The 26,660-nt window shown below is 35.7% G+C and overlaps 2 protein-coding genes across 2 annotated transcripts; both read right to left on the bottom strand.

Moving 5' to 3' along the window:
• Window positions 1–328: 328 nt before the first annotated feature.
• zgc:77375 (uncharacterized protein LOC402927 homolog) lies at window positions 329–19,244 on the bottom strand. Its single transcript, XM_042765866.1, has 8 exons — window positions 18,819–19,244; window positions 10,423–10,626; window positions 8,551–8,663; window positions 7,930–8,023; window positions 6,720–6,753; window positions 5,799–5,973; window positions 3,570–3,758; window positions 329–1,571 (listed from the first exon to the last, which is right to left on the bottom strand). The coding sequence occupies exons 1-8, from the start codon at window positions 19,071–19,073 to the stop codon at window positions 1,172–1,174; spliced, it is 1,464 nt and encodes a 487-aa protein (XP_042621800.1). The 5' UTR covers window positions 19,074–19,244; the 3' UTR covers window positions 329–1,171.
• Window positions 19,245–20,500: 1,256 nt separating this feature from the next.
• Window positions 20,501–26,144, bottom strand: isy1 (ISY1 splicing factor homolog). The gene is made up of 11 exons (XM_019096047.2): window positions 26,016–26,144; window positions 25,657–25,679; window positions 25,528–25,579; window positions 25,372–25,437; window positions 25,240–25,282; window positions 25,046–25,158; window positions 24,441–24,558; window positions 24,130–24,252; window positions 21,649–21,767; window positions 21,471–21,557; window positions 20,501–21,090 (listed from the first exon to the last, which is right to left on the bottom strand). The coding sequence occupies exons 1-11, from the start codon at window positions 26,016–26,018 to the stop codon at window positions 20,983–20,985; spliced, it is 855 nt and encodes a 284-aa protein (XP_018951592.2). The 5' UTR covers window positions 26,019–26,144; the 3' UTR covers window positions 20,501–20,982.
• Between the last annotated feature and the right edge of the window lie 516 nt (window positions 26,145–26,660).

Here is a 26,660-nt window from a genome sequence, read left to right as displayed (position 1 = left end):
TTGTAGTATTGTCATCATGTTATTACTATGCATTTTGCTGTTTGTCAATCAGTTTTGAGAACCATGATCAATTTGTATTTGGTAATAAATTGTCCTATTATCATTTTATCAATAAAACTATCACAGCATAACTTGTATGCAAGACTTTAAGAATTTACTACAGAATTATGTTTGTTTTAAATGTTTAATTAATTTAGAAAAGAAAAAAACACGTCTTTAATGGTCACAAAACTACCTCAAAATTCTTAAATCAGATATATGTACAGATTATTCATTTGAGGTTAAACTTTATTTGCTTTATTGTTTCAAGTGACAAAACTGGCAACTGTTTATCAGCCTTTAATGTACTAGCAGAATTCTGAACTAGTAGATTTGTATATTGGAGTTGTAAACCTTACACAAGATCATTTATCCAAGTAGATGGCTTTTATTTTTTACAGGTTGTCTTGTCTCAGTGCAAATCTCACCATAATGTTACAGTGTAACAGTAACCAAAACAAACATAAATAAGCTAATAAAAAAAAAAAGAATGGAGGCATAACAATGTAACAGTTACCTATGTAATAATGGCACAATGAAGATAACAATACGAAACATGTTGAATTAATATGAGGTATTATACAAACAACTCTATAAAAATGACCTGTAATGCTACAACAACAAAACAGCAAGTTACTGTAATATGATGTTAAACTAACTAAAAAAAATAATAAAAGTACTAATGGTCTATTTAAAAAGGCAGACTGATAGCCCTTGCAATCCAGGGGTGCAGAAGAGTAGCTGTCGGAGCTGAAAACCGCTTCCAGAAGGACACAGATTCAATCCATTTTGTGCTTCTGCCACAGTTTTGCCCTTATTTAATTCATCCCACATCAGCCTATTCATGACTCAGTGGCCTCTCGACTCACACTAGAGAGTAGAATATGCAAATCTGTTCAGTCAGAGCTTCTGAAACAATACTGTTGGACCACGAACACTTGACAGGTAAAATGAAATCATGCTATCCAGTAAAGCTAAAATGCCACGAGATCTTTAATGATCGCTCCTGTTTTCTCAGTTATGCATTGTGCTTATCTGTGGAGGTTTTCTCCATAAAACACATACTAAAATGGAAAGGCGGATTCATACAGACTGTTGATATTAAATCAATAACATCACTATATTTACGTCACTAAACGGCTGTCCCGAACTTCTCCATCTCAAAGATGAGCTCAACAGCAGCGTCCACGTCCTCCACGATCTTCTCCGGCTCCACCAGAGCAGGGTCGAAGCGGAAGTCTCGGTGGCCGTGGAAGACTGTCTCTTTGATGCACTGGTTGGCGTCTTTAGGTAACTCCATGTGGGGGTTGTAGACGCCGGTGCACACCAGGATGGACTTGCAGGACGTGGCGGAGGGCGACGCAAGCTCACTTTCCCAGCCGTTGTCCATGTCCACCTCCTGAGGGACGCTGGCGGGCGTCCCTGCTCCAGTCACCATGTTCGCCACTGCTTTGGTGGACTTCCTGGCCATCCGTTCATCGAGGTAGCGGTTGTAGAGGTTGGCACCATAAATATCAGTCATCAGGTTGTCCCTAATTGCATATAGAAGATTAGCAATTCATTCCTAAAATGTCCAGTTCTTCAATTTAATAGACACGTTTGGTATTCTGCTTTGTTTTCTGTCATGGTTGATTTGTTGTACATTTATTTTTTATTCATAAATTTATTTATTCAGTTGTTCAAAATAGAAGAAGGAAAGTGATGTTTGCAAGAGTAAGATGGGGCTCAACACAGCATAGCTGTTGCTTTGTGAATTACTTCACCTGTCATGTGTCCAGTGCTTATGTAGTGATTTTTACACCAGTGAAAGGAGGAGTAAAAAAGTTTGAAGCCAGAACATGCGTGAAATCACGAATGGAATCAAATTTCACTACTTTCTGCTATACGGCTCTAGAGGGCAATAGACTTTCAGCAAAAAAACTAAAAGGTATCTACAAACTTGCTGTGCTTGGCCTCTAAATATTACTGTTGTAATATGTAGTAACCCTTAAAGGTGAAGTTCCTCCAAAAATTATTTTCCTGAGGCCATACAAGATGTGGATGAGTTTGTTTCTTCATCAGATTTGTAGAAATGTAGCATTGCATCTGTGTCTCAGCAATGGATGCTCTGCAGTGAATGGGTGCCATCAGAATGAGTCCAAACAGCTGATAAAAACATCACAATAATCTACACCACTCCAGTCCATCAGTTAACATCTGGAGAAGACAAAAGCTGTGTGTTTGTCATGAATTTATCATTTAGACATTTTTAGCTTCTGGCTAAAATACCAGTCCATAATTCATAATATTGCATTCTCCAGTGAAAAAGTGTTCTGGTCTGACTCTGCAGAGAAATCAAGCACCGTTTACAAGCCAAAACAGCTCTAAACAAATATGTGGCTGGATTTTGATGTGAGAGACAACAGGACTTTTTCACTTTATGTAGCGTTATGAATTATGGACTCATATTTTAGCTGGAAGCAACTGTTTGAAGTTAAAAACATTTTAATGATGACTTTGATTTAATGATGGCTTTATTACTTTCACACAGCTTTTCGCTGCGCATGTCATTAACTGATGGACTGGAGTGCTGTGGATTACTTGTGGATTATTGTGATGTTTTTATCAGCTGTTTGGACTCTGATTCTGACGGCACCCATTCACTGCAGAGCATCCATTGCTGAGACACTGATGCAGTGCTACATTTCTACAAATCTACATCTTGGATGTCCTGTGGTTGAGTACACTGACAACAAATTTCCCTTTTTGGGTGAACTATTCCCCAAACTATTATGATCAGACATGTATTGTGCAAAATGAATGTTAGATTATTAAAAAAAAAAAAAATAAATTTTGTTTGTTTATATATATAAATAAATATATTTATATATATATATATATATATATATATATATATATACAATTAAATTTGTATGTATATGACACTGACTGTGTGTGTGTGTGACCATTTGTTTTGGTGTATATGTTTTTATAAAGTTTTTTTGTATTTTTAGTTTTAGTGTGCAAATTTCATGCTGAGAGAAATCTACTTGCAAAACTACATTAAAAACTGTACAATTTTAATAAGAACAAAACTAAAGGACGGTCATATCAAATACTGAAGTGATGTAGTTAATAGAAGTTAAGTGATCAAATCTGTCTATGGCATTATTTTTGAAAACACGCTTACTTTACAAATTTTATTTTTCCACAGTTGCCTGAAACTTTTCACAATACTACATTTCTCCAAGTGTCTTATGATGTTTCATCTCTTCATGTAATTACAGACATACTGGATGATTCTTAGATCAGATATGTGTGTGGGCCATTTGTCAAAAACCTGAATATTTTATCACAAAAGGAATGTATGGAAAAATCAAACATGCATCAAGAAGACATTTGCAAAGCACTGTATATTTTGCTCTGGAAACGGGATATGATAAATAATATCATAAGCATAAAACAACACTTTTTTTAAACAAACAGTGTAGGCACAGGGTAGATTTTCTCCCATCCACTCTTAGGAAAGCTATACTGTGCATGTGTCTCACCCGATAGCATACAGGGATCTGATCGGTGCCCTCCAGCCTCTCTCAGCAGCTTGTTCTCTAATGAGGAACTCAGCAAAATGGTAGGTGAGTTCACTGGGCTTCCCCATGAGGGCCTCGTACTTCAGATCTTTGCCAGTGATCTTCTTATAGATGTTCTCCAAACACACCATGAAAGTGCCGTGACCGAATCTGTTGATGGGAGATTGTTCATTCATTAATTGGCCAGTCTCAGATCTTTGGAGGTGGCTTTGCTCAATTTACTACTACTGTACACTTCAATGCATCATACCTACATTGTCTACATGTATATAAGAGCAGAATGCATTTACCAGCATGTGTATTTATACGAGATCCATCATAAAGGTTCCAAAAGTGTTATTTCACATCGATGCCAAAGAAGAACCTTTTAAGCAAACAGCTCTTGAAAGAACCATTACTTTCCTAGTGTAGAGAACATTTTAATACTATAACTTAGGGCTGTGCAAAAAAGCGAATGCGATTTTCACGCGCATCTCCTCAGTAAAGACGCTCCTGTGATTAGTAGTATATCTCCAGCACGTGCGTTCAGATCAGGGTTGCCAGGTTTTCACAACAAATCCTGCCCAGTTGCTTCTCAAAACTAGTCCAAAACTAGCCCAATCGCGTTTCCAGGAGGTTCCCCGATAAAAATTGCATCCCGGGGTAAAAATATACGTTTTTGTCAGGGTTGCCCTGGTAATATTCACATTTTAGGGGCTAAATATCACGTTATTGGTATTGGGGTCGCTTCAACCCGCGGACATGAAAAACAACCGCAGATTTGGCGTTATTGGTTTTGGTGTAGCTTCATTTAGTGGACATGGCTGTAGTCCACCGACAAGCTACACAAAATCGCTTTCAAAATCGACAAAGAATCGCCTGCGATTTTGTAGTCCAATTTTGTGTAGATTGGCAGTGAATTACGGCTCTGTGTAGTAAATGCCAACCAGTGTTGCCAAGTCTGCGGTTGTTTTTCATGTCTGCGGGTTGAAGCGACCCCAATACCAATAACGTGATATTTAGCCCCTAAAATGTGAATATTACCAGGGGAACCCTGACAAAAAAACTTATATTTTAACCCCGGGATGCAATAAATAAATAATCTTTTTTTTACCACTATAAAGAACCATTTGTGCAATGGAAAGGTTCCATGGATGTTAAATGTTCTTCATGGAACCATCAGTCATGATTGTTAAGTTTTATTTTTGGAGGGATAATTTTTTAAGAGTTTAGATTTTTGTAATAATTGATTGAATGCAATTTTGTTATTATGCAGTATGTGATTATTTTGTATTAAGAACACAATTTAAGATATTTTGGATGAAAACAGAGAGGCTTGAGACTGTCCCATAGACTGCCAAGTAAATAACAGTGTCAAGGTCCAGGAAAGTATGAAAAGCATCGTCAGAATACTCCATCTGCCATCAGTGATTCAACCATAACGTTATGAAGAGACGAGAATACTTTTTGTACACGAAGAAAACAAAAATATTTTTGTCAATAATTCCTTTGTCAGCAGTCTTCTCTGTGTCTCTCCATATCACCGTATGCTGCGTATGCTCTTCTGTATCATTTCATTTCTTCTGTTTTATTTCAAATCAAAGCTAAATACATGTAAAAACAGCGCATCCTTGTGGCGCGGATGATACAGAAGAGCATACGGTGATGTGGAGAGACACAGAGGAGACTGTTGTCAAATACAATAAAGTCATTATTTTTTTGTTTTCTTCGCTTACAAAAAGTATTCTCGTCACTTCCTAACGTTATGGTTGAATCACTGATGGCAGATGGAGTATTCTGATGATGCTTTTCATACTTTCCTTGACCTTGACACTGTTATTTATTTGGCAGTCTATGGGACAGTCACAAGCCTCCCGGTTTTCATCCAAAATATCTTAAATTGTGTTCTGAAGACGAACGAAGCCTTTACAGGTTTGGAATGACATGGGGGTCAGTGATTAATGACAACATTTTCATTTTGTGTGGAGTATCCCTTTAAGAGTGTATTAGAGATTGTAAGTCCTTTATGGATATGATGCAACAAGCAAACACGATAAAACTGCTATTGGAGCATAGTGTCACAAAATGTAAACGTGTTAAACAGGTTTTTTTGTAGCCGAGACTTTTAAATTTTGTATCTTTGCTTAGAAATATTCACTGGTGTAAGAAGTCTGACAACTAATAAATCAGCGTTCAGAGCGAGCTGATCACCTTGGTGAGTGTGCCTCTGCCATCCACATGAGATCCATGTTGCAGGCCAAGAGGGGCAGATGAGTGGAGTGAGTGGTTTCATAGACATTGCTCAGATTGCCGTTGGTGAGAAGCACATCAATGATGAGCTGTAAGTTTGTTTCCCATCGGATGGGCTCCCCAAACAGAACTACAGCTAGAGTAACAGCAGAAAACAAGCAAATTAAAAAACAAAAACTACACTCTATTATTTATGTGATTACATTATTGTTTGATTTTTCTTTTATAATACAGGTTCCAGCTTAATACATATGAAGTACATACAGACTACCGTTTAAAGTTTGGGGTCGGTAAGATTTTTTTAATTTGTAAAAAATTTGTAAAAACGGTAATATTGTGAAATATTATTATAGTTTTCTCTGTGAATATCTGTTAAAGTGTAATTTATTTCTGTGATGCGCAGCTGTATTTTCAGCATCATAACTCCAGTCTTCAGTGTCACATGATCTTCAGAAATCATAATAATATGATGATTTGCTGCTCAAGAAACATTTCTGATTATTATCAGTGTTGAAATCAGTTCAATCAATATTTTTTATGCCCAATATTTTTGTAGACACTGAGAAACATTTTATTTTTCAGGATTCTTTGATGATAAAGTTCAAAAGAACAGCATTTATTTGAAATATAAATCTTTTGCAACATTATAAATGTCTTTACTGGACATTGTTTTGTTTAAAGACTACGAGAACACGTGAAGTTTTTAAAAATAATTATGTGCATAATTTAAAAAAAATTAAAAAATTTGTTAAAAAAAAAAAAAAAAAAAAAGATCTTGATTTCATGGTAAAGCTGAATATATGGTTACAGTACAGCCATGCCATGTTTCCCATTGAAGCACCAAATCCCACAACTATCCAGTTATCTTCAGAAATATCTTACCTTCAACTCTGGGCAGGTTCACCACAGGCGAAGACTGAAACAACAAGGAAAGTATGCACCATTATTTGTCATCTGAGCGATCTCATAAACTATCCAGCAACTGATTCCCTCACAGAACAACAGCTTTGGGGATTTAGAAAACCTATGAGACTATATATACAAGTACAAACCATTTTAAATTCTTCAAATACACAGTCACAGGAAATCTGTGAATTCAGCAGAATCTTCTGTTCTTGTGTTTTATCCTATAAATAACCTCCTCATCATTGCCTCTGGCCAGTCTCTTCACATTACATTAATGTTTCACCTGTTCTAACCTGACCTGACGGTGAATAACACAGTGTATCTCTGCCCAGAAGAATCAATGACAAAACTGGTTACAAAAAAGGTATTAATAGAGTGTAAAGCACACACTTACAACAACCCTAATTATCTTGAGTACACAAAAAAACATTGATTATGGAATGTAAAAAATAATAATTACTCCGTTATTAATTTCATACAATCCAATATTTACAATGTTTTGACAATATTCCACAGTGTAAACTGTGCATCTAGATAGACCACCATTAAATAGTTTGGGGCTGGTTTGATTTTTAATTTTAATATTTTAATATTTGATCAAAAAATACAGTAAAAGCAGCAATATTGTGAAATATTATTACAATTTAAAATAACTGTTTCCTATGTGAATATCTGTTAAACTGTAATGTATTTCTGTGATGCACAGCTGAATTTTCAGCATCATTACTCCAGTCTTCAGTGTCACATGATCTTCAGAAATCATAATAATATGATGATTTGCTGCTCAAGAAACATTTCTAAATATTATTAGAGTTGTGCTGCTTCATATTTTTGTAGAAACTGTGCTACATTTTATTTTTCATTATTCTTTGATGAATCGAAAGTTCAAAAGAACAGCGTTTATTTGATATAGAAATCTTTTGTAACATAATAAATCTTCTGATCAATTGCTGAATAAAGGCGTTTATTTGTTTTAGAAGTATTTTTACTTTTAAATACTAGTGTACATTTGTTTTTGTTTTTTACGGTGAATTGTACCGAAGCAATCAAGTTAAATCACACTGGTACAGAATTCAGATTTCGTGATGCATCATTTAGTAAATAATAATCAAAAGTAATAATCAAAGCACAGCAAATATTTACATCCTTAGTCGTTTTTCATAAGATGTTTAACTTAATGACTTACCGGTACTTTGGGCCGTCTGTTGTGGTCCACCATGTCCAGCAGAGGGAAAGATTCACGCAGCATGTCGATACTGACCACGTTTGTGAAGCCCACACTGATTCAGTGAGTCAAGAGTTCATCTGACTCATGGATTAACCTAAAAGTCATTATCACTGTTTTAATGATTCAAATCCATTTGTATTCACAAACAAATACAGGAGATTTGGGGGATTACGATAATCCTTTTTCCTCGTGGAAAGCTTGTAAATACTATCACATTATAATACAGTCCCATCTAATGATATCTTTGAGCTGCTGGAAAGAGAGAGAGTGTCATAATCACACAGACCAGAGATAATCGCTCTCGATAAAAAGCATCACAGTTGTTTCATTTGTTTAGCTCGTGTACTAGCTGTCCACCCTGCTGTCATTAATCCAAGTTCTTGTTACACAACTAGCCAGCAACTCATGTTTGGCCGTCCTCTACCATGTGGCTTTGTTCAAACCAGAGCGACAGGATTTGGCCAAAAATCCCACTGTGGTTATTTTTACAAACCGCATGCAATCTGTATATTTATTTCACTAAAATGCAGACATCGGGTTTACAGAGAAGAGCCCGAGACACTGGACAGGGAAGGATACTTCTTGGCGATGTCGAGCACAGGACCTTGTCCAGACACCAGCACGTACTTGTCGTGATATTTCTTGAACATTCGCAAAGGGCTGTGAGACATCATGACTTGGTCTTGCGATATCTACAAATCAAACAAGCAGATTATCATCCATATCAATAGTTATTATAAACCATACATTAATGCTTTATGGTTTGGAGCATGTAGCAAAAATTTTATTTATTGTAACTTTTTAAATAACATGACCAAACCCAGAGGATTCTAGGGATGAAACGGTTATCGGTTTGACGATAAACCACGGTAAAAAGTCCTTATGGACAGTAACACGGTTTCTTATTTTAATTATCATTAAAGCCGTCTTTGATTATCGTGACTTGAAGAACCCGTGGTAAATGCTGCTCAGTATTAAGCAAGTTTAATGCCTGATAAATCAATGTTTAAAGGAAAACACCACTGTTTTTCCATATTCCACTATGTTCTTCCCTCAACTTAGACGAGTTGATACATATCTCTCCCGTCTCGGTGCATGCACTCAATCTCTTATTTACACAAAATAAAACGTGGCGATTTTCTAAGCGGATATATATAGTTATAATTTTTATCCGCTTAGAAAATCGCCACGATTTATTTTGTGTCACCATACTTACTCGTGTAACTACTAATGTAACTATCTTTAAATAGGGAGAACATGGAAGTGTTTGGTGGCTTCGAAATCCATCCCTGTTTGGATCCTAAGGAATGAACAGTGCTAAGCTAAATGCTAGCATAGTGGCGCCGCGCGCTACAGCGATTGAGTGCACGCACCGAGACAGGAGAGCTACTTGTCAACTCGTCTAAGTTGAGGGAAGAACATACTGGAATACGGAAAAACTGGTGTTTTCCTTTTAAAGTGCAGCGCTGCTTTGGTTACAGAGGTTAGCGGAAACAGCTGTATTTCTGCTGTTCCATCAGCGCCCCCTTCTGTCAGACAGCGGATTTACGCTTTTATTCAGACTGTCTGCTGATTGTGTTCAGACCCATGCGGACCAAAGTCTTAACTGGTACATGGAAAACAAACTAATGTGCACTGATAAAAATTATTTTGTGGTTAAGTAAATACTACATAAAAACAAATGCAATTTCTACATTAATTCAGTTCAGGCAAGAATTAAAAAAATTAAAGTAAATTCTATATTAATACTCAATTTAAGCTTGTAGAAATTAAAGTTTGAACTTTTATAAAGTATATTTTACTTGGAATTGTTTGTTATGTTTACAAGGATTCTTTAAGTAAATATCAAAGTTATGATCCCGTATTTCACTGGGGCATGAATAATTAAAAAGGTGAAATGTTTCACTGTTTTTGAGTAGTATTTACACTGTTTATGGTTGCTTTTGTTGTTAGGTTTAGTAACTTACTGTTTTGTGGCATCTGGAGTTCATTTTCTAGTCAAAATGACACATTCACACTCAAACACTATTCACTGATTGTTACAGTCATTGTGTATAGTGTACCAAATATTTAGGTCTCGGTGTTCATTTAGGTAATAATTATATTGAGTGGGCAAATTATCTTAAAAGAATAACACAAATGTGTTGTTTCGACAAACTTTCGTGCTTCGTTCTGCTGGTGTGTAGCAAAGATATTCAGCTCTAACCCAAATACCTCTGTAGGACCGAACAGGCCATGTTTCTGAAGTGTAAATGTGGAAAGGTAAGTGATCTTTTGGACCGGGTAAGGAGTGTACAGTACATTTTCATAAGTATCTCAAAATATCAAGGTTACTTTGATTTGTCATGCCTTCAGTGAACTGAGACTCAAGCTGAATTAATTTTATACAAAAAGTTGCAATGCCTGCATCAAGCCGAGCTCTCATCATGAATATGAGCGAGCAGAACTCACAGGAACACCCAGTATGTGAGACAGCTGATCTGCCTTCTTCTGTCGTAAACAGTTGCCAGCGTTGGTGACAAAGACAACCGGAACCAGGAACTGTCCCTTTGCGTCCACCAGCTTCTGGAAAGCTCTCTTTGCTGCTGGGATGGGGGTTTTTCCTCGCACCAAGACGCCATCGATGTCAAACAGCAACCCAAAGCTCGGCTCGGACTGTTGAGGAGATTACAACATAAGCATGAGAAATTATATTCTGCAGTGCCTAAAGGAAATGAAGCACACAGGACTACTTCTTGCACATGATTGTTATTGCTGTAAATCACTCACAGTATACCGAGCTTGTCTGTGCTTCACAGTCAGGCACCTTAAGACAGATGCTTTGCACACCCTGCTGTTTCAAAACCAAACCGTGCCCTGAACACTGAGATGCATACTGAACTGTGAATTCTGTGCACCATTACAGCCCAATTTAAAAATATAATGCATTTATGTGCACCTGAGAAACTCCTATCTCCAAGTTGGGCGACTGTTATCACGAAATGTTACACATTCAAGTTGGAAAAAATAACACGGAAGCAGTGTTATTTCACTATTACAGTTAAATTATTAAACATATATATCTTTTTTTAAGTTGATATTAGTATATATATATGTTGTGTTTGTATTTTGTGTGTGTGTGTGTGTGTGTGTGTGTGTGTGTGTGTGTGTGTGTGTTTTCAGATTTTTTTTATTAATTTTTATTTTCTTTTTTTTATTTTGTTATTATAGAACATCAAGTTAAACTAAATTAAAATGAGAAATGTTGCTGTGGAAACAACGTTTTTATTTTATATATATAAGTAAATGTTATTTAAAGTGTGTGTGTGTGTGTGTGTGTGTGTGTGTGTGTGTGTGTGTGTGTGTATGGTTTTAGTTTTAGTTTCTATTAATAAAAATAACCCTGTGTGGTGTGTGTCAAAACACAACAAAAAATATATTGTGAGCATTAAACCCAAATAACTACATTCAAAGTGATGAAAAATATTTATTTCTGTTACTTATTACATTAACAATGAATGTTTTTGTTACATAAAGCAAACTATGAGTGACTGAGTGAGTGATTCACTTGACACATTGACTAAATAGCTGCTTTTCACTCACTGACCTATAAATAATAGAGATATTCTATATATATATATATAGATATATATATATATATATATATTAATAGATATATTATATGCTATATATATATATAATTTATAGTTCAGTGAGTGAAAAGCAGCTATTTAGTCAATGTATATAGGATCATAAAGGTTTTTGGCATTGTTACCATAATGCAAAAGTTCAAATTCTTATTACAGTACATTATATACATATATATTTCAAATGAGAACGAAAGATTTCGCAACAGACTGACGTTTGCCAGTGAAATTTCGCCGTAAAAAAATAAAATAAAATTAGAATGTTCGTTTATTTTAAGGTGTCCTTGATACAATGTAATTACCCAAAGAAGTATATTGATTATGTTCTAAAACATAACATAATTACATAAATATAATTATTTAACAACATGTATTTACTTTAGGTTTAGGATTTTAGTGTTAGGTGCTTGTAATTACACACTATTTACTGTTACGACTGTTTTAAATACAAAGAAAGCAACACTGAATGTTTAAATTCATGCTTTGGCAACATGAAATAAAGATATAATAAAATTAAAACATTATCTAACTGAATAAAATGCTAAGCCACCTACACAATGCATAACCTCATTCCAAGATTTTTCTTTCCCAAGACAGATTAGATCGCACACGATTACGCACAAGAGAAGATGATGCTGCGTCACACTTGACCCCTGCTGGACATTTGTCCCTAACATGTCTTCTGTCTGCAATCACTTGAGGATTACGACCAGTTCGCTTCAATCTGCTCAAATAGAACAGCTGCACTTCCCCTTAGGGAGCTTTTGTGTTTTTCTCTGTAAAAAGCCATTGATGTCTCTCCAGCTCTTACAACAGAAGACTAGATTTCTAAAAGCAGAGCATAGCAAGACCATAGCAACTGCTTGATATTTATTAGCTAGATAGAGATTTTTTTTCTTAAGATATGCACATCTTCAGTATGGGGAAGAGGTTTGGTTTCACTGTGTGTGCAATGAATTGCATGGTCAACAAACAAACTGCTGAGACGATGGTAACAGACACAGCTTTAGTCTGGAAGTCTGTAATACTGCCTTTGCACAGAGCTGAACTTCACTGAGCAATATGAAAAAATTAATGCATTTGTGTCTAATGTATGCCTCAAGCAATGTTAAAAGTTATAACAAAGAAAAGTATTATGCACTGCGAATATTGATATTGACTGCAAAAATTATAGTCAATTCGGTGTTATTTATATTTAATAATTATGAATATTTTATTTTTTTTTTTTTACATTTTTTTTTACTTTTACATTCTAAAATTTTTGGTTATATTTTTACATTTTTTGATATATCTGCAAAATCTTATTTTACCAAAATTAAGAGGGATCATACAAAATGCATGTTATTTTTTATTTAGTACTGACCTGAATAAGAAATTTAACATTAAATACATTTGCATATAGTCCACAAGAGAAAATAATAGTTGAATTCATAAAAATGACCCCATTCAAAAGTTTACATACACTTGATTCTTAATAATGTGTTATTACCTGGATGACCCACAGCTGGTTTTATTATGATTATTATTATTTTTTTTTTTTTGTGATAGTTGTTCATTAATCCCTTGTTTGTTCTGAACAGTTATTATGATGTGTTTTGTTCTTAAGAATAATACTGCTGCTGCTGAGTATTTTGTTTTTTAGTGTGTTTTTTGTGTATCTGAACCCTTTCCAGCAGTGACTGTATGATTTTGAGATCCATCTTTTCACACTGAGGACAATTGAGGCACTCAAACACAACTATTACAGAAGGTTCAAACACTCACATATGCTCCAGAAGGAAAAAACATGCATTAAGAGCCAGAAGGTGAAAACTTTTGAACAGAATGAAGATGTGAACATTTTTCTTATTTTGCCTAATTTTTTATTTTTATTTTTTCCTTTAGTATACTGCCACTGGTGTATGATCTGCCCCAAATTTAAAAGGCATAATTTCAGTAAGGGGGAAAAAAGCTTTTGACTTCTCATCGAGCAAAATGCTACTAATAGACGTTTCTTCAAAGCAATAAAATAACATGCCTATCTTTGAAAAAAGTGCATAATGTTTAATGTGTTATAATGTTTATAAACCATATATAATTAATTAAGTTGCTTAAACAATTAGAAATGAAACAGCATCATGTATGTATGTATTTCATACAAAGGAACGAAAACCAATCATAAACAGCACTTTTTCATTTAAAGGGGTCATATGATGCGATTTCTAGTTTTCCTTTCTCTTTGGAGTGTCACAAGCTGTTCGTGAATAGATAAGATCCCTAAAGTTGCAAAGACTAAAGTCTCAAACCCAAAGAGATATTCTTTATTAAAGTTAAGACTCGTCCACGACCTCCTAAAACGCCTCGTTTAAACACGCCCCCACATGTCTATGTCACAATGTGGGATGATTTGGATAACACCGCCCAAATGTTCTTTGATTCTTGCTGTGTGCGAAACTACTTCGTTTGGTCTTCCAAAAGAGGACACAACTAGAAATCAGTGGTTAAGTTGTATTTAACTCGTGTATGTGCAACGCATTTAACGGAGGACTGTTTTCTGGGAGAGAAGACTACAATGCCGGCTGTTCTGACTCACAGTCTGTAAGTATGTTTTCATATTTAAAGGATTTGCCACTGATGATTCCATCGCAAGTTTTGAGCAGTGAAGAGTAGCACTTGTTGTTTGTCTTTTCTCCGATCACAAATGCAGACATGGATATACGTTTAGGCTTTCTTATTTGTTTTGCTAATAAACATTCTACGTTTCTTATTTATTTGGTTATATATTATACATGTTTACTTAGTCTATTTCCAGTTTTGTATACCTATTTAAACTTTATGCAAGTTATTTGTTATTTTATATTAGGCATAGCCTGCCCTATAACATGGTGTATGTTTATTTGTTTTGTTAATAAAAGTTCTATGTTTTATATATAGGCTAAAGTGAGTTTGACGTTGTATTTTGTTGTTGCATTCAAGCAGTTGAGCCGAACAGCTGCTAATTCGAAGGAAAGCGAGGAAAAGAGGGAAAATTCAAACAAACTAAAAACGAACAACTGCTTTACACGAATTGCTGCTATTTGAAAGTGAAAGTAAAATGCCGACGCTACTTTTAGAAGCTATTTAAAAGCAAAGGAAAGCAAGGAAAAGAGGAACGCTCCCGCCCCCACGGTGATACCGGTATTACTGGTGTTGTCACACGTCGATTAACCAGTGGGAAAATTTCCTCACCGTCACAACCCTAGTATAAGTCATTATCAGTAATTATGTCCCCACTGTATGTTACAAATGCCTCATTTATAATGGGTTGTATTGGTTTTGTCTCATCGCACCGGGACACGGCACCACAGTATAGTAAGGGGCGTAACATTTCCGTCACACGCTTGAGGTATTCAGTCACTCACAAAGCACTGGATAGCTGGCCAATCAGCGTACACCTCGCTTTTCAGAACGATGGGCTTTGGAAAAACTGACGTGTTTCAGAAAGCCGGGGCATAGAGGAGAAACAATAATGTACAGTATGTGGAAAATGATGTTTTATTTAACCTTAAACCGCATAAACACATTGCATTACACCAAATACACAACATAATGTTCTTTTTTAGCAATGTTATATGACCCCTTTAAAAACATGCAGTGGAATGGGGAAAACCCACCATAAAGTCTCGAGACATGTTTTTTACTTGTTTTAACTTACATAAATTTTACATGGCTTTCTAAACATGCAACGGTGATAGATGTCCCTCTAGAAAATGCGATATATAAATATGTGTTCTGTATGAACAACTTGATTTCAGTTTTGACGTAAACAAGATCTTCTCCGCATTTATGTTCTCTTTTTCCGCAATATTTTGAATGAACTACGTCGCAGTGCTGCATCTAGTGGGTTCAACTGGATAAGCTAAGAAAAACATTAAAATACAACGACACTTACATCATCATCACATCTTGTGTGCCATTGATAAGGCAACCTGAAGCACATCCAAAATGGCAACATTTTTGCATTCGAATGTGGATTTTTATTTTAAAATCTATGAATATTCGAAATTCAATTTGTTTTTTTTTTGTTTTTTTGACAGCCCTAACATAAATAGATCTTATCAGGCCGAACAACTTTAGCACTGACAGTCAGCACTCCAACCAACAGGAAGTTGGCCATTCAGGGTTTTGAGAAAAGCGCACACTGTGGAATTTGCAGTACTCCTCCTAGGATTTTCAACCGATTGCCACCAAACTTGGTCAACATGACCTCAAGACATTGGGGATGCAAAATTGCCAAAGTATTTTTTTTATATCTTGAACGGTTTGGCCATGGCAAGGCAACAAATTTATGACGAGAAATGAGAAACAGGAAGTGTCTAATAACTTTTGCACACATTGTCAGATTTTGATCAAACTTTAGCAGTTTGTTGTATCACAAAGATGATCACACAGATGTAACCATTAGGAGTCAAAGTTATAGTGCCAGCAACTGGCAGCAGGAAGTGTGTAATTTTCAAAATGCTTTGAAATCAGCCTGTAATTTTTACTAGATTTTCTTCAAACTTCATCAGAATAATGTCAAAACATGGAAGATGTAAAGCTGTGAAGGGATTTTTGATATCTTAAATACTCAATGTCAAACTTGAATATTCTTTTCAGGTGTTTTTAAGGCACTTAACATGCTTAGAATTTCATGAAATTCGACACTCATATCTGTATTAATAATAGTTAGACACTGGCAAAAGCTCATAAATGGGTGTGGAGCAGGTACTCTATAGCGCCACCTTTTGATAAAAGTGGGGAGTTTAGTTTTGCCTACAGTCACCAAACTCGGTACATATATTGTTCCCATCAAGCCAGACAACTTCCTAATTTACAGTGTTTAGCTACGACCAACAGGGAGTCGGCTATTTTGGTTTGAATGTGGATTTTTGGAAAAATCAGGCTGTGAATTAATGCATAGGCCTATTCCTCCTTTAACGATCAATCAATTCACACCAAACTTTGTCAACATATTGAAGATTATAAATTGCGAACAGATTTTGAATTTTTTGAATGGTGTTGCCATGGTTATTTATTAAATTTACAGTAAAAAAGGAAACAGTAATTTTCTTATGTCTTTAAATTGTATTATCCAAACTTTCAAAATTTTTTACTTATGGAGAACAAGTCATTCTTAGGAAACATGCTTAGTTTCATAAATTTAAAATGCTTAGGGGCCAACAGAAAATGAAAAACTATGACATTTCAGCTGGCAGATGAAGGCTGTAATACTAAGGTTATCCACAAGATGGGCTCATAGGATAAGAAATCTTTTAAGCCTAATCTTGTTCAGCTCAGTCTTGAACTATTAGAATGACAAATAAATGCATAGAATTAGTTGAAATGTACTATATTGTCAGTGCATTTTTACAGTTATTTTAGAAATGCTTATAGAGCATTCAAATATCAATAAATAAATAAAATCTTATAGATCATTAAAAGTTTTATACATCCTCTCTCTCACTCATATAATTAAAAATATTTTACTACACAGTTCAGTTAGTTAGAATGACAAACAAATACATCAAATAAGTTAATATGTACTGGTAATATAGTTTCATATAATTATTTCATAAATACAGATCATTAAAAGCTTTAAAAACACTTTACAATAAGGTTTCATTTGTTAACATTAGTTAATGCATTAACTAACATGAACTAACAATGAACAATATATTTTTACAGCATTTATTAATCTTTTAATAAAGTAATAGTTAGTAAACTATAGTGTTCAGGCGCACGTCTCGCTGTCGCTTTCTCTCACATGCGCAAAGTGAGAGCGAGCGAGAGAGTCTTACATAAGATGCAGAATTGCCACGCTACATGTAAACAATATGATTTGTTGTATTTTCCTGTCAAAATAACACCGTTCCTTTGGAATTCTTCAGCTTTTAAGAACTGCCGCTTTCTCTGGTAGTGGGCGGAGCTAATGCACAATTGGCAATCTCATTGGCTGGCACTCCCCTTTCATCATCCCTGTTTTGGTTTCAGCGAATCAGTTCAAGCGAACACACACAACTGATTAATATTCATTGACCCAGCAGCTCATTAATCCTTAGTGCGTTTTACATGGTTCTTATTAGTAGAATTTGTATAATAATATTAATTATTATTATTATTATCTTATCAGTATTATTGTTAGTTTTTCCCAATTTTTTACAGGAACACCGAATGACCAAAAAAAGCACCACCACCAGTCCTAAGTTCAGTTAAAATGACTAATTTGCATTCATACATTGTTGCCAAGATTTAATTCTAATTACTAAACTTCTATTATTAAATAATACTTGATTGTCATGTTATAATTCTTGACTGACTGGTGTTAAGAGTGTATTTTCAGATATTTAAAAAGCTGTGCCACTTTACAAACATCAGTATAGTTTTTCAATCTGGCGAGTAAACTAAAAAATTTGCTAGCCAATGGCGATTCAATCGGCAAGGTGTCTGTAGATGGTTGCAGAGGGTTTTTGTAAATGCGTGTGTCCGCTGTGCCACCGTGGAACCGGTTGTGCCAATGGCTTGGGCCCGTCATCGCTGCTTGCATATTAATAAAATATTGAAAACTAATATTCTTTTTTGTATATTAGCTATCAGACACGTGAACTAGTCAGAATACAATCTGTAATGTATTATAACATAAAACTATTGACAGATCATTACATCTATTCAAGCATATGATACTGCTTTTGCTCAGAGCTACAAAATGAACTGTACTAACTTTGTAGTAACCGTGTAATGACATAAACAAGGGACAGGATCAAAATATATTTTTACGCATATAAAATGCATTAACTGATTATACTCGCAGATGTCAGGATACTGATTGTGAATCTAAAGCACTGCAGACAGTGTGCGCCTCAGTATGACACACGGATCAGTAAGTGCACAGCTGTACACTGTGTGCTATACAGAGGGCTCCTCTGGACACTCGAGGAACCACAGCGTTCAGCAGCACTCCAGAAACCAAGCTCCACTAGTATAGCAGCAAATATTCACATTCATCCAAGCACACGAGAGGGAAAATGAAAGAAAAGAGTTCATTCTCAAGCGAGAGCTCTCTGTGGAATAACAATTGGGAAACGAAAAAACCTGCAGACAAGGAACGAACACGCATTTCTGACAGTCTAACGCACCTAGTTTAAATGCACACTAACAATGGATCCAGGTTAAGCAAACATCACATGATGCTTGCTGATGTAGGAATGTAAACACGTCCTCTACCTTACTGCACAGTCCGCGTCGCCCCGGCGCCGCGACGCGCTGCTGCCGCAGACCCACGCCGCTCGCCGACCTCCGCAGCGCGTTCAGAAGGATCTTCATTTCGATGCGACGCTTTTCTGGCCGGATTCGACCGGGTCCAGTGTCTCCATGAAGTTTTGTAGCGGTGTGATGTGACGACAGAGAGGAGGTGGTCCGAGTCCAGTCAGGAAACAGACAGCCTTCTCGCCGGCAAATGGGGAAATGAGACACCCCCATCCACACTGAACCAGCACCCTCCACTAGACAGCAGACAACACTAGTGTTCACTTCGAGACGCTAGCCGTCATACATTAAAATCCACACGATGAAGCGCAATAAATGCTCCCACAAAGCTACATGTCTTTATTAAGAAAAACAGAGTGGTCTGGAGGGGGAGGGTGTACGAATCGAAACAAAGCCTACTACTGCGGCAGATGTGGAAGTAGGCTACTAGTGACGTCACCCGCACGAACGGGCCACCTAGAAAACGTGATTACAAAATAATGAGTCCCATAAATGATATAAAAAAAGATATGACGAATCATAACGTGAAGAAATGGTTTCTTGCTGTTGCTTTAAACGTGCGTTCTGTATTTATTTATTTACTAATTGTTTTACACAACGAAACTATCAGCACCTATTAGAAACTACTACTACTAATGAGTTATTATAACTTTATGTAGCCTAAAGATGAAGAACAGAAGGTGTCTATATAAAGTCATAAAGCACAGATAATATTGATGTACTGATAAGAGCCAAGCTTAGGCTACTGAGTGCATCTATCAATCAATCAATAAAATAAAATAAAAATCAGAGATGCCCAAACCAGACCCACGAGCCAACGTTAATGACTGGGCCATGAGGAACTTTGAATTTGTCTGCCAAAAAATAGAGTGGAATAGCATATCTTAATTTCTAATTTACTTTTGTTTAAAATTTCTTATTTTACATTTTTTATAAAAAAAAAAAATTGATCACAATTTTTTATTGTAAATTTGTTTTTACATTTGTAATTATTTTTTTTAAAATACATTTTAATTAGTGCTGGGCAATTATTAATCACATCCAAAATAAGTTTTTTTTTTACATAGTATATATGTGTGTGTATTGTGTTTATTTATCATGTATATATAAATACACACAAATGTATGTATATATTTAAGAAAAATATATTGTTTCTATATTAAATATATTTCTATATAAATATATACATGTAAATATTTTCAAAATATATACTGTATGCGTGTGCATTTATATACACATAATAAATATACACACTAAACACACATATACTAACGTAAACAAAAACTTTTATTTTGGATGCGATTAATGTTGCCCAGCACTAATTTTAATATAACGTTGTTGAATAGGTTTTGATTAAAAAAAAAAAAAAAAAAAAAAAAAAAAAAGAAAGAAAAGAAAGACACAAAGCCTGTATTACATCCCTTACACTGCAGAAAAGGGGCACTGAACAAGAATATTAGATTAAGCTCTGATTGTGTAAATGTGACTGTGGTTTATTTGAGTAACGCTGGTTTGGCTGGTCACATGAACCAGAAAGTCTCTCATCAGAGATCGGTTTGGACCTTAAAGTTACGCGTCAGTATTTTCGGTGTGTTAGTACCTTTCAAATGCATTTACAAAAGAAGCACATTAACAGTATACAGTGTTGTAAAAAAAGCAGTTTACTTGTCCAAGAAGGGTAAGTGAACATGGCATACAAAATATTTACAGAGATTTCTTGTCCTTCCACAGTTTGAACAAATGAAGGATGAACAATTTAAGTTGTTTTTCCATTTTAAAGAACCAATTTGCAAAACGAAACAAAAACAAAAAAACGGTTCGTACTTAAATGTAAGACACAATTTGACATGATCAGCATAACAACACTGACAAAAGTATAGTCCAAATAGCAGCTAAACCACTACATGTTGATCTGCATCACACTGATCATGTCAAGTTAATCTAGATGAATATTTTCAGCTTGCACTTTGATGTTCAGAAGCATCTTCAACCACATCGATTCTGTTTCTTATACAGCACATGTCATCAAATAATGCCAGCTCTGGCATCAGCGTTCGTTCACATTAACAATCATGGCTGTGTAAGACCTATGACCCCATTCCAGCCCAACACACCGATGCCTCTATAAACCCAGCAATGCTTTGGCCTCTTCACTCTGTGCCATCAGACTCTCGCTGGCGTATTTCTGCAGCAGCTCCATTTTCTTCCGTCTCACCAGGGCTTCCTCAATCTGTGAGCCACAACAACATCATCATTTCAACAGATTTTTACTTTACACATTTTAAATGGTGTGATTTATTAAAGTATCGGTTCACCCAAAAACTACAATTGCTTGGAGATTGATTTTTTTTTTTCTGTTTTAGTTCCATTTTTGGCCATGATTTGAAAGCTGTAAATTTTTAGAGAATAAATGATGTTATTTTTTCTAAAAAGTGACTCGAAGCATCGTGCATAAATCATTTGGACTACTACTGGATTCTTATGAGATTCTTTTGTATTTCATGGATGTCGTTTGGGCTCAGAAGGACATGAGGGCGAGTAAATGATGGCACTTTCATTTCTGGATTTTTTACATGATTTGAACTGAACTCAGTTTAAACTGAAACAAACCTCCTTCTGCGTGGGAACAGGAACATGAGCGATGAACGCCTGTGAACCATCTTCTCCCTCCATCTGTTCTCCCATTTCATCATCAGACTGCTCAAAACACATTACAAAAGGAGACGAATGGAATAAATGCAGTGGCAGAAACTGAATTAAACAGAGCGGCACGGACGGAGAGGTTTACCTCTTCATCCCTGACAGCGTAAATATATTCCTCCTCCTCTTCCGTGTCTTTCACACCTCCACCAACAGCTAATCGAGCCTCTTTGTCTGCTTTCCATTTCTCCACAGCCTCTGCTATGACTGCCGGAACAGAAAACACAAATCAGGATCAATACTTCTGCATTGCATGTAACTCAGAGGAGGCGGTGTAAGCAAAGTCTTATATGAGGGCAGAATCTCTCCCCGCTGTTATTTCTACAGTTGTAGAAAACATACAGCATCCATACACTCCTAACATCATATATATGAACTGTGCATGAATTTTAAACTGCAACTGCAGAGGTCTCAGATGAGAAAGGCAGCGGTCATGTGACGCGAGCGTGCGCTTCAGGTCACTGGACAGTCAGCTGCAGAGTGATGCTTCTTATGAGTCGCACCAAACCTTCTGCTGCACGTCTAGCATTCGCTTTAACAGACACAAATGGGAAACACATGTCAGGAAATGCTATCAGCACACAATGCCACAACTGTACCACGGCGTACATTCACACAATGCAGTGCTTCATCCGGATGATGCCAGTGTGCGAGTGTCCACAACCCCCTAAATCTGGTTTCAGAGGGGTCTTGTGGTTGCTCGGTTCATCTAAAGGCACGAGGAGCTCAAAACACGTGCTGGTTTCGCTCTTGTTAATGGTCTTCAGCACTAAATCAAGTAAAGTGAGTGATGCAGTTGATTTACTCCTGCCGTCAACTGACCCGCAATTATTTACAATAAACTTGACAATCAACACAAAATATGAATATGTAATGGCATAACAATAACAGTAGTAGCAGTACTAGTACTACTAATAATAATAAAAAACAACTTCGCTCTCAATCTACGGCCAGGTTTAGACACAGTGTGTAAAGATGCAGTCTTCCAGCGGTGTTCACATTAACATCCCAATCAGTCACTGGTTGAGCTTTGATGACAATTAAATGATTTTGCATTTTCGTTACATGTATCAGTTGGGTTTGATTCATAAATGAGCAATGCATAATCAACTTCATCCATTTCCTGATGAATGAAACACTTGAGCTTGTTAAAATGTAAAGTAACACAAAATAAAAAAAATCAATCAATCTATCAAAAGCGCAGAATGAATCAGTTATGACATCATGATTATACTGTATTTGTCCCATGCTAGAAAATTCTTTTTGGACTATCAAAATATTTTTCCCATGCTAGAAAATTATTTTTGGTTTATAAATTTTTTTTATGTTTATTTATGTTTTTTTATTTTATTATGTTAACTTAGGCTGCATTTATTTATTGAAATATACAGTAAAAACTGCAATATTGTGAAATATTATTAGTTTCAAATAATTGTTTTCTGTGTGAATGTAATGTAAAACACAATCAAAGGTCACATGATCCTTCAGAAACCATCATAACCCTCATCATCAAGTTAAAACAGTTGTTCTGCTTCATATTTTTGTGGAAACTGATACATTTGATTTTTCAGGATTCACAGATGAATAGAAATTTCAAAAGAACAGCATTCATTTAAACTAAAAATCTTTTGTAGCATTATAAATGTCTTTACTGTCACAAACTATTTAATGTGCAAGTATTTTTTTTATACATACTCTAAACTTTCACAAAAATATTGTGCAGCACAACTGTGTTCAACATTGATAATAATCAGAAATGTTTCTTGAGCAGCAGATCATCATATTAGAATGATTTCTGAAGATCATGTGACACTGAAGACTGGAGTAATGATGCTGAAAATACAGCTGCACATCACAGAAATACATTACAGTTTAACAGATATTCACATGGAAAACAGCTGTTTTAAATTATAATAATATTTCACAATATTACAGTTTTTACTGTATTTTTCGTCAAATAAATGCAGCCTCGGTGATCAGAACAGATGTCTTTCAGAATCAATAAAAATCTTTCACAGGCAGTGTGTGTTTATTCCATATTCTGCTACCTGCTTTACCCCTTTTTCATTCTGTATTATTTTCATTTTTATTTGCTGACTTTCTCATTTTACTTAATACAAAATTGCATATGCTGCATGTTATTAATTTAAGTTAATGAAGTAAACTTTAATCATTTTGATCACACTTATCACTAATCGCTTTAATGAGCTTCTGTCTGTAATTAATTAATGTTAGCTAGTTGTATGATTCTATTATCTTGAACTGTTCATTTGTGAAAAGAACATTACTTCTGCTTTATAATGTAGACACATGCATTTTCTGTAAAGCTGCTTTGAAACAACACGTACTGTGAATTAAATGAATAATCTACCTTATGCTTAAAACTTGACATTGCTGTATTGAAATACTGTTGGGTTGTATGCTAAATAAAGAAATGTACCAGCTCCCATTTTTAGCTGAACAACTTCTATAAATGAGAAAACAAGGGCCCTTACATTACCAGCATCAGTATTGGTCATCACAGTCACTGATAATCTGTATTTCTAGTGTTCAGCTCAACTTGCCCCACCTTGTTTCTCATATTCCTGTTCCAACGGTACTAAAACACCATCGTCCTCATCTCTATAGCCATAATAGTCCGCATCTATCTCCTTCATCATCTCAGCTCGTGTTTTTCTGGGCGCTGGCACAGCTGCAATGGGAAATCACACAGAAAAACGTCAGGCAGATGATCGTGTTATACCGGATGCCCAAAATGCACATTTCTGGTCAAAGGACGTCAGCAAAACAGCAATAATTCACAGCAAGTCACAATGCTTTTCTTAAACCAGAGATATCACGAACCTCTCAGCTACAACAGATCATCACACAAAAACTTACGCTCTTTTTCGAACAACTCTCTGACTCCTGGTAAGTCTTTGGCCGCACCGAAATACTTGTATCCTCTGTTTCCCGGCACCTCTTTACCCTCATGGTCCAACATCTTCGGCCCCACTCTCTATTAAACACAAACACCACCGTAAGGCAAATACCGTGCACAATCTGGCATTTACATACGGAAATAAACCAAGTATTACATGATTTTGTAGAATTAAAAAAAAAATATGTACATTATATAAAACAAAGAGATATTTCAGATGTATTTGACTATTTTTAAGCCACTAACCACATAACGTAAATGTGTGACATCGCTCCGGTTAACTCGAAAAGACAAAACCAGACACTGAAACATTCTCGTGTTCATTTCTGAGATGAACACTAATTACGGAAAAATGCAAAACTGAACTATCTTCTCTCAGATTTTTGGACCTCACTGTAGATGCTATGAAAACACTTGTGTGTGCTTGCACAAGCTCATTCTGATAAAACACACAATGGCAGATTAATAATTTATTTGATTCAATACAGCATCCACATGCATTGAACGTAACATGATTTGAGATGAAATGCACTAAAAGCATGTAATGCAGCACTCATATTCTCACCCTATAGTCAGGGCCTCCCAGTTCCTTGATTCGGTGCTCCCAGTGCCCTTTCTCTCGGAGCAGTTTGTTGATTTCATCATTCAGATCGCGAATCTTAAACTCACCCAAACCAGCTGAGGAAGACAGGATGGAGTTACTCAGTAAACACCACATGTACATTAACACATGTGTGTGTATTTATATATATTTCTCACCGTTTTGAATCTGAGCGACTTTCTTTGAAATCTCGCTGATGATCTAGCAGAGTAAGAGAAACGGAGGTTAAGCCAGACACGTGAGAGTTAATCTGCATGTGTATCTAACCAACATCTATCAGAAGCACTGACCTGTCTCCTCCACTTCTCCGCTTTAGGGAGCTCATTACACTCCGACGCTAGAAACGGTCTTCTCTCCTGTGGAGGTGTCATGAGATCAGGTGAACACAAGCAGCACATCAGTGTCTAGATGATAATAATAATAATAAAGAGCGCTGCTGGACTCACTTTGACCTTGCCCTCCTCCAGCTGGGCTTGACGAAACCTGGCCAGGGCCGTCCTGAGGAAGAAAGGGAGAAGCATTGAGAGGAGCTTGTGCAGACAGCAAGGACAGAAATATAAAGAGAGAACACTTACATGGCCTTCTCTGCGTTTCGAGCCTGAAAGTAAACAATAAGAACAGTTGATTTAAGCAGTTTGTGTTTAAGTGCTCGGTGTAACACATATATTCGTATGAAAATGCAACTCTCAAACTTGAGAACCTTATAAGCATCTAATTAGTGGAAGTCCGTAACGTTACGTTTATTATTAAATCTGTTTACGTTATTTGAAAACTTCTGTCAACGGTGAAAATGACCCTGCTCTCGAGTTTCGCCTCTTATTACATTCATGCGTTCGTTTTCAGACGAAAGGCGACACTATAACTTTTATAAATGTACAACAATACAATTATGATCATTTAAAACTCATTAGCTAAAGAGGAATGTATGTTTTACCATGTTTGTAGCTGTAGACGTTCAATCCTGCGTGCGATCAACGGTGGGCGCGCACGACGCATGAATATGACGTGCGGACAACTTCCGGCGCGCCAAGCGATGACAAATCACACAATCGCTTGATAAACGAGGAATATCGCAGGAAAGGGTTAGATTTAATTTTGATATGCTATTATGTACATTTTGTAACTCATCTCCAGATGATACAGAGCATATTTTCTTTGCTTGTAAATATTCTAGTGTTTTCTGGGACAAAATGCAATTATGGTTAAAAGAGAGAAATGTGGTTAAATTGAACCTGTCCTTTATAGATATTAAATATGGAAACTATGAAGAAGATGGCAAAAAAGGTTTGTTGATTAATGTCTTACTTTTGTTAGCGAAGAACTTTATTCATAAATGTAGATTCTTTAAATCACCCCCTAGGTTTATAGTATTTAAGAATTATTTGAGACAATATTTAAAAACTTTATCGAAAACAAAAAAATAAAAAAGCTGGAATCCTGTTAGATTTATTTGATAAATATAATTTATTATAACACTTTTTTTCATCCCCTGTCTTAATCTGTATATTAATACAGATTATTTGATAAATATAATTTATTATATATATATATGTATTGTTTATATATTGATGTTTTATAT

This window comes from Cyprinus carpio, chromosome A11 (genome assembly GCF_018340385.1).
Source record: "Cyprinus carpio isolate SPL01 chromosome A11, ASM1834038v1, whole genome shotgun sequence".
Lineage (NCBI taxonomy): Eukaryota > Metazoa > Chordata > Actinopteri > Cypriniformes > Cyprinidae > Cyprinus > Cyprinus carpio.
Note: the sequence above shows the minus strand (reverse complement) of the source record. Positions and strands in the feature narration are given on the sequence as shown.

Excerpts from the sequence above, each read along its gene's own strand:
- zgc:77375 (XM_042765866.1), bottom strand. The coding sequence starts at position 19,073 with ATGGGGGTGTCTCATTTCCCCATTTGCCGGCGAGAAGGCTGTCTGTTT. Across the intron at positions 8,664-10,422 it reads CTCACATACTGGGTGTTCCT|ATATCGCAAGACCAAGTCAT; the intron begins GTGAGTTCTGCT and ends TTTGATTTGTAG. Across the intron at positions 3,759-5,798 it reads GCAGAGGCACACTCACCAAG|ATTCGGTCACGGCACTTTCA; the intron begins GTGATCAGCTCG and ends TCCCATCAACAG.
- isy1 (XM_019096047.2), bottom strand. Across the intron at positions 25,438-25,527 it reads TGGAGGAGGGCAAGGTCAAA|GAGAGAAGACCGTTTCTAGC; the intron begins GTGAGTCCAGCA and ends ACACCTCCACAG. Across the intron at positions 24,253-24,440 it reads AGAGTTGTTCGAAAAAGAGC|CTGTGCCAGCGCCCAGAAAA; the intron begins GTAAGTTTTTGT and ends TTCCCATTGCAG.